At 41.1% G+C, this 8,085-nt stretch overlaps 2 protein-coding genes across 2 annotated transcripts in view; one reads left to right on the top strand and one right to left on the bottom strand.

The window, feature by feature from the left end:
- Positions 1-841: 841 nt before the first annotated feature.
- On the bottom strand, positions 842-2,215 carry morn3 (MORN repeat containing 3). The gene is made up of 5 exons (XM_076088927.1): positions 2,071-2,215; positions 1,813-1,970; positions 1,559-1,718; positions 1,275-1,459; positions 842-1,132 (listed from the first exon to the last, which is right to left on the bottom strand). Exons 1-5 carry the CDS (start codon positions 2,213-2,215, stop codon positions 1,025-1,027), a joined length of 756 nt encoding a protein of 251 aa, XP_075945042.1. The 3' UTR covers positions 842-1,024.
- An 823-nt stretch (positions 2,216-3,038) lies between these two features.
- Positions 3,039-8,085, top strand: part of tmem120b (transmembrane protein 120B) — a 7,069-nt gene continuing 2,022 nt past the window's right edge. Inside the window, exons 1-11 of the mRNA XM_076088876.1 lie at positions 3,039-3,191; positions 4,491-4,609; positions 4,795-4,911; positions 5,000-5,059; positions 5,163-5,258; positions 5,342-5,431; positions 5,569-5,634; positions 5,763-5,824; positions 7,369-7,461; positions 7,716-7,780; positions 7,941-8,009. Coding sequence (XP_075944991.1) covers positions 3,129-3,191; positions 4,491-4,609; positions 4,795-4,911; positions 5,000-5,059; positions 5,163-5,258; positions 5,342-5,431; positions 5,569-5,634; positions 5,763-5,824; positions 7,369-7,461; positions 7,716-7,780; positions 7,941-8,009 — 900 coding nt within the window. The 5' untranslated portion in view covers positions 3,039-3,128. The remainder of the gene's footprint in view (positions 3,192-4,490; positions 4,610-4,794; positions 4,912-4,999; positions 5,060-5,162; positions 5,259-5,341; positions 5,432-5,568; positions 5,635-5,762; positions 5,825-7,368; positions 7,462-7,715; positions 7,781-7,940; positions 8,010-8,085) is intronic.

Below are 8,085 nucleotides of genomic sequence, written 5' to 3'. Positions count from 1 at the left end.
AAGAGTGCTCTACCTAACAGTCACAATGCATGGACATTTATGCTCAGACAGCTTCCTGTTATCTGCTTAGCTAACAAGAATACTCAAAGAACACAATAAAAGGCAGGTCATCCTTCGAGCCTTAGTATACTTCATTTAAGACAGTCAGGAAGATGCTTTATCTCCTGTTTGCAAATCCCTTTGTTCACAGTTTGCCTTACAATAAACAGTTTAAACTCACAGCAGATGCTTCCTTTGAAGCCACTGTGACATTGTTAAAATGACCATTGCAGAGACAGAATAGACATTCTTTACCCTCACACATCATATATGCATGCAAAGGTTTACGCCTTTACAACTTCAGATAACGCGTCACAAATGAAGTAAAAAGTATTTCAAACAGAGGATCTCTGTTAGTCAAGGCCTCTCTGTGTCTCTGTCTTACGAAGAAAAAAGAAACAGTGCACAATGATAACAGATAACAAGACACCTGGATACTAAACTAATTAAAGTCATCTACTGAAACTACAGTTTGGTGTCTGCACTTTTAGGACTTACATTCTTTAAACCTTCACATGAGACTATGACATATTTTCCCATTACAGTACTATTTGAAATCATTTGATCTATTATGTTATCGATGTAATTTACTTGCTATTATTGACACAGGCTAAAGTAAGTCATACATAGAAAAGTGTAAAGATTCATAAAGATGCATAACAGTTTATCACCCTGAGGCTGGATTGATTCATTTTGAGCACCACTTGTCTCACATATCCTGAGTTAGCTTGTTGTTTTCAGCATGCTCAATAATTTATAAAACTGATCAATCTGAGTTAACAGTCTGTATACAGTAATGGCTAATACTTGATCAGACCTTACAAGACAAATTAATTGGATATGTCATTTGGATTTTCCACGTATACTAGTATTGAATTTAATCCTCTGTGTTGGTAGTATTGATTAATGTTTAATTATATCACTATTGTTAAATATTTTTGACAAAACTGGAGCTGAATACCATCATGCCGTTTATTTTCTTTTTTTATTCTTTCCCTGTGAGTGTGTCATGGAGTGGAAACTTGCTGTTGATCCTCTCAAGGTAGGCTGACTTGGCTTCACTTAAAACCAACTGCATGTCCACCAGTTGTAGCTTGAAAAAAAAAAAGAAGATATGTTCATATTTGAATCCACCATAATGCATTGTACAGTGCTTTGTCAAATCAAAGGATTATTTGATTGGGCCACATAAGTGGTTACAGACCGCTGCCAAAGTATCCGCAGTGAAAATGTACCTGGGGAATCGGATACTGTGTCGGTGCCGGTGCTTCATTCCTCCCAAAATCAGACAGGGTCCCACACTTTGCCACTCCATCCAACCAAAGGCCTTCATAAATCTGGCCTTTGTCAGAATAGTAGAACTTTCCATTACCGTTCTTCTTGCCATCCCGCCAGGTGCCTTCAAACCAATTTCCATTTGCTTGGACACAAGTTGGAAAGTCGCATTTTAAAACCCACCATTTAGCCTTACTAAACTATAATCTATTTTAGAGTTTTAAAAAATGTAAAGTGGGCTTACCAAATAGGATGGTGCCCTGTCCATGATTCTTATCCTTCATCCACTCTCCCTCATAGATATCTCCACTCTCATACCACATCTTTCCCCAGCCACTTCGATGGCCCTCGCTCCACTCCCCCTCATAAACAGCTGAGCCTTTGTAGAAGTGCATCCCATACCCCTAAGGTATGACATAGAAGATTATGCACAATATATCACAGAGTGTACATAGATGTGTTACAGTGTGCATGTATAACAGCATATCAAATACATACATGCTTCTTTCCATTTTTCCATCCACCACAGTACTTCGTTGCATTCTCTTTTGTTTCTGGAAGCAGCACACTGAGGGTACCATATCCATCGGGTTTCCCAAATGTCCATTCTCCAATATACATGGTCCCAGACTTCTTCGAAATCTGAGTTCCCTTCCCTTGAAAAAAATAATAAGCAAACATTATGACACGGTTATAAATACGTGTTTACAAATGTATATGTAACTCAGTAGAAGCTCACATGAAAAAGTATCTCACCATGCTTCTTGTTGTTCAGCCACTCTCCTTTGTATTCATCTCCATTGCCTGAGAAAACTGTGCACCGCAGTCCACATTTCTGTGACTTTGCATCCAACAATGTTGACGGTGGCTGATTTGTTGGACATCTTTTAAGGAATGGCATGACTGGGAGTAGCTTGATTAAAAAAATACCGATAACATAAATAATATGTCATGTGGAGGAAATGTGAGCACATAAGAGGAAAGTTTCACTAAAAACAAAATAGTTAAGACAAAAACAGCACATAGCTTTAACTATTCTATTATTACAGCCTATGGTATACATTAACATGTGTACATATCGTGAGAGCATGCCTATTTATTTAATTCATAAAGACAGTACTGATTTAAAACAAAAATTAGGATGTTATGCACATGAACTGACATTTAGGATAAAGCTTGAACAACGAAAGTTGTTAACGTTAGTATGTTAACGCTACTATACGGTGTAAGTTAACCTAACACTGGCAAAATTAGGACATCAAACACTAATTTAAAGCAAAGTACTCGTACCTTAGCAATGTGTCCAAGCAGATGACTTAATTAAACTGAATCCACTTGTAAACGCAGGACACTTAAGACAAAGTGGTTAACGTTTATAGCTGGTGTCGCAACCTAGAGGGGTCTAAACATTGGCTGTATCCTGGCAACAGAAGTGTGTGCGGTAACTTTGGTGCTAAAAAGTCTACTAATTTTGTATTTTTTGTATTTAAAAAAAAAAATTGTATTTAGAGTCTACAGGCTCAACGGTTGTCCGGACAGTGGTTATATTATATATTATCATATTATTATAGAGGCACTCTGATCCGCCCTACTCGGCCTCTGATTGGCTCATCCTGATATTCTGATATCAACCCAACCAATCACGGCAAAGGAGCAGCAAGCCAATCAGAGGCCGAGTAGTTACGGCATGCGCATGCTCTTTACGGCCCATTTAAAAAAAAGCTTACGAGTTGACAGTCAGCCCTGGTGGTGGGGAGAGAGTGAAATCTTGTGAAGCTGCTCTCCTCTCCTCTCGCATCAGCTACTGGACCACAATGTCCAAACCGAAGTTTCAGACGGAGTGGGAGGAAATAGACGAGGAATATCAACAATTACAGGTGACAGACGACTTTACAACGAGAGAATCGTAGATTGCTGGCTGTAGCATGTAGCATGTTTCTTGTATTGCGGCTAACGAGCAGCTAACGCTACAGTAACTTAGCTAACAACAGAGCGTGGTATTGCTCGATTGATCAATGTTGACGTTACGTGATTGATACCAAAGTTGCACAGAGGGTTTTTAAAGGCAACTTCCCGCTGTTGCTCGAGTTAATAAAGTCTTAGACATCGAATGCATCGTCGTTCACCATTACCACGCTATAGCAGGCTAGCTAACTTGAATAATGTAAGAAGAAGTCGATAAAAGGAAAGAATACAGTTCACTTTGAGGTGTAGTATAGCATCATGTCGTCTGTGGTGTTGCTCTCTGCTCATCAGACTACTGAGACGTAGGCCTGTTGTGCCATCATTTAAAATCTGGAGCTGATCCGTAGGGAGAGATGATGAAAGTGACTGTCAACTGTTCGGGGATGTCCTTAAATTACACATTCTGGTGAAGAACTAGTGTGAAATATCTCACCTGCACTGACACGGTCTCACATTCATTGTCTGTTGCTTCCTTTCTGATTGCTGGTTTTGTACATGTGTGCATCGATCCTACATCTAAGGTTTGAAGAGACTTGCACACTGTTGATTGTGGTAAACGTTAAATGGCCATGTACGTGTTAAAATTGTGGGTATAACAGAACTGCCATGTGACATATGTGGTTGCATAGAAAACAGTTTCTAGTGCGATCAGCTGGCAGTTTGCTTTTTTTATTTAAACTTTTTTTTGGTGGTTTGCATCAGATACAATTTACTGTCAAAGATGGTGTATGTTATGTACATTTGAACATCAACGACAGGTCTCACAGGACCACAGTATCATCTCTGCTGACGATGCGTCCTCACCTCCACACACTCGGTGTCATAAACCAGTGCTGATGGGGGGGGGGGAAGCTATGTTCTACATACCGAAATATGTATTTTACAGCATCATGGGCTGTTTCTGTTCTGACGGAAAGGTCAAGCAAGACTTCACAGGCTGAAGCATTTCTATCTCTGCTGAATAGAGACTCTGTTCAAGCTCTTCCGTGTTGTCCATTGACGAGGCAAAGATTTGTGCAAGATGAAGAAGCATTTTGGTCTTTCTAAGAAGTCTTTTCAATATGACATTCAATGTACGTTAATCACCCATCGGCACTTCTTTGTGATACATTTGTGAGTGCGGAAAGGCACATTTGTCCATCTTATCGCCTGTTACTTTTTAGTCGTTCCAGATTCCCTCCGCTCACCTCGTGTGTTTGTTTGTCGACTAGGAAACTCACAAAATCTACAGACAGAAGCTCGAGGAGCTCACCAACCTTCAGACAACATGCAGCGGTGCCATCAGTAAACAGAGGAAATGCCTGAAAGACTTGAGGCGCAGCCTGACCAAGTAAGTGTTCTCTGATCGGGAAGGAAAACTGCATTCAACAGATCACTTACTCACACCACAGTCGGTATACTGCATCATTGGTTTGGGGCTTACCAAATGTTTAGAAGATAAACAATTTCCTTGTAATTTTTTTTAAATGGCAAAACAATAATTATTCCACTGCTCATGTTGTCTTTTCGCCGTAGGGGTTCACAGACATGTGACGAGAAAGAATTGGAACAAATTACGGATATCAGATTACAAATTAAAGAAAAAGAAAACGTGTTTTTTGATATGGAAGCATACTTGCCAAAGAGAAACGGGTCAGTACTTTTGCTTGTCGGCAATTCACTCAACATTAGACGGTGAATATTATCGGTGAATAGTTGTTTTTTTTGTGTGTGTTTTCAGGCTGTACCTGAATTTGGTCCTCGGCAACGTGAACGTAACGCTTCTCAGCAACCAGGCAAAGTATGTAAAGTATTCAGCCTTCAGGACGGTGTGAACAACCACGGTTTAGACTTTGGATTTGTGTTTGCTCCATCTTCATTTTGATCTCAATCTATTCACATAGGTTTGCCTACAAAGACGAGTATGAGAAGTTCAAGCTTTATATGACGATAATCCTGATGTTCGGAGCAATAACCTGCCTCTTCTTGCTCAACTATCGGTGAGAAAACCTTTTCCCCATGATCACTACTGTTGATTACTTACTTATTCAAATCTTATGAGTGTCTCGCTATTTCATTTTAGAGTCACTGATGAAATCTTCAACTTTTTGCTGGTGTGGTACTACTGCACACTGACCATAAGGGAAAGCATCCTCATGAGCAACGGCTCCAGGTACGTTGTGCCGTCGATCCAGAGGCTGTGAAGTAAAACCACCGGAGCGCACTTGTTCAGAGTCATGATTTCTCTATGATTGGAGCAATTTTTTTTAATAACCGGGTCTTCTTCTTCTCCTTTTTTATGCTTTCTAGGATCAAAGGTTGGTGGGTGTCTCACCATTACGTGTCCACCTTTCTGTCGGGTGTGATGCTCACCTGGTGAGTTTCTGTCTTTGATTTCTCAGTGCGACGTTGTTTTCAGCCTTCATATCAACACGTACAGGTAAAGACGATACAGGCCACAGTTCCTTTATTTTGTTTTTGTTTACCCTTGTGTCGTGTCCTAGGCCAGAGGGGCCCATGTACCAGAGGTTCAGGAGCCAGTTCCTCGCCTTCTCCATCTATCAGAGTAAGAAGTGAATCTGTTTGTTACGTTGCCGTGAAGGCTCTCCGGGTCATAATGTTTGGGTCATAACCAGAAACATTTATGTGGAGATTAGGGTTTGTGTTTGATGTACTTTAGTCGTATCTGCATTGAATCTATTTATTAAGTGTGTTTGGCGGAATCATTTTATTTTCTTACCAAACATGAGGCGGTTAATTCTCAAAAAGCAGCAGTCAGTTCTTCCTTTGGTGTGATGTGCGGTTGTATAAAAAGGGAACATGCAGTCCCTCCTTCTGTTGTCTCATGACCAACATTGCATTTCACGGGGTCTTTGTTGACTTTGGTCAAGTGTAGCCACACTTTGGGACATTTGAGGCCATGTGCTGTCAGTCAGTATTACATCATCGGTGACAGCTGGAGGAGATAAAGGACAACTACTGTTACATATGCATCTTTGCGTTTTTCTCTTCCCCCTAATGAATACCCGAATGTAGGGCTGCAACTAATGATTCTTTTTTCAGCATTGATTAATCTGCCAATTATTTTCTTGCTTGGTTAGTAAATAGTTGTCAGCAAATGGTGTAAGTTCAAAGTGTCTCGAACGTTTTGCATGTTGCTCTTCGCCATTGAATAACAAAGAGGAGATAAGAAAATGTTGAACTTGCGTTCATGTTTCGAGTCTGGACTTTTACGCTACAACGTAACAGACGACAGAGCCCCAATCTAAATAGAACATCTTCTAACAATTTGCTGTTTGTGCAAGAGTTCAAAACGCCACTCGGACTGTGTTCTCGCCTCAGATGCTGTCGTTCTGTCTCACATCGGTACGACAGTAGACCAAAGCCAGAGCAGCTCCAGGATCACCTGCAACAGTTTGTTCAGCTACAGTGAACCGTCAGGGAAGCTTATAGTTGCTCGACATCTAAACATATTTAGAGGAAGTAAACACGACTTTCCTCAAGCGGACTCAATTGCAGTGGATTAATTGGCATCTTGATGTGTTCAGATCTAATTAGATAAAGACATGAACCCTTCTGTGTCACACAGACGTCAGACTGTAGATTACTTCCTCGCTCGCCTGCTGAGAATCGTTGCCTTTTATAAAAGGTTGCAACAGTTCTTTCCACCAGAAAACAGAAGTCGTGTTGCTCACACTGGTGGTTACGGTCCTCATCTAGTACATCACATGAAGACTCGTGTATGACTGGGTAAGCGATGTGATGCAGCTCTGTGGTTGGAGTTTTGGGTGAGAAGTAAATGTCGAAACAGACGGATGTTCATTCGAAAACAAGCTTCAGCCTAAACTGAGACAATGTGACTCTTTTTGTTTTGTCTTGAGAACATAATGATCCAATGTTGGTGGTCAAAGCTTCACATTACAAGCTGCTGTTTACGTTTTTATTAGTTTAAAATATCATCTGATGAGCTGATGCTAGTCCTGTAAAGCAGTTTTCCTCTCCAGCACTGAGATATGAGTCTGATTATGTGAACCTTATTGATCTGTTCATCACCTCACAGTGTTGTCTGTGTGGTCATCTTGTCATATTTGCAACCCGTTTGTCCTCCAGGCTTCGTTCAGTTCCTCCAGTATTACTACCAGAGCGGCTGCTTATACCGGCTGCGGACTTTGGGGGAGAGAAATCAGCTGGACCTCACAGTGGGTGAGTTGTACGCTATTTTTGGCGGTAGTCATTTCGTTTGAACTCTTGAGCCATCTGCAACACCATGTCTGGAAAAATAGGGTAAAGGTCGGAGACGGAGACAGTTGTTAACAAGCAGACGTTTGAGTGCTTCAGTGAATTTTGCTTCCACAACCATCTCTAATTGACAACTTTGTACCGACATGGCCTCCATTTATTTAGTATTCTGTGTCGCGTTGTCCCGAGGTCGCTGTTACACTCTTGTGTCTCTGCAGAGGGATTTCAGTCCTGGATGTGGAGAGGCCTCACTTTCCTTTTGCCATTCCTCTTTTTTGGCCATGTAAGTCGAAACCTTTTACGACTTTACGATCCATGTTACACCTGCATGCATTGTTGAGTGTTCAATCTGCATTAAACGCATGTGTTCAAAGCGAAAGTTGCTTGTGCAACCGGATCACACGGCAACACTGAGAAAGATAATGCCTCCTCTTCCTGCACAGTTTTGGCAGCTCTACAACTCGGTGACCCTGTTTCGCCTGGGAGGACTTGAGGACTGTAAGGAGTGGCAAGTAAGGATCCCACTGGCAGATACATTGCTTAAATGTAAAAGAGTTATGTCGAGACAGAATTATATTGTTTGGTGAA

The sequence above is a fragment of the Anarhichas minor genome, unplaced genomic scaffold (assembly GCF_050575085.1).
Source record: "Anarhichas minor isolate MPS153535 unplaced genomic scaffold, ASM5057508v1 ptg000002l, whole genome shotgun sequence".
Taxonomy (NCBI): domain Eukaryota; kingdom Metazoa; phylum Chordata; class Actinopteri; order Perciformes; family Anarhichadidae; genus Anarhichas; species Anarhichas minor.
This window is presented reverse-complemented; position numbering and strand designations above follow the sequence as displayed.

Bases quoted from the DNA above. Each gene is read 5' to 3' on its own strand.
- morn3 (XM_076088927.1), bottom strand. From the start codon at position 2,215: ATGCCATTCCTTAAAAGATGTCCAACAAATCAGCCACCGTCAACATTG. The intron at 1,971-2,070 runs GTGAGATACTTT...ATTTTTTTCAAG, and splicing joins GCTGAACAACAAGAAGCATG to GGAAGGGAACTCAGATTTCG. The intron at 1,460-1,558 runs GTAAGCCCACTT...CTTGTGTCCAAG, and splicing joins ACAGGGCACCATCCTATTTG to CAAATGGAAATTGGTTTGAA.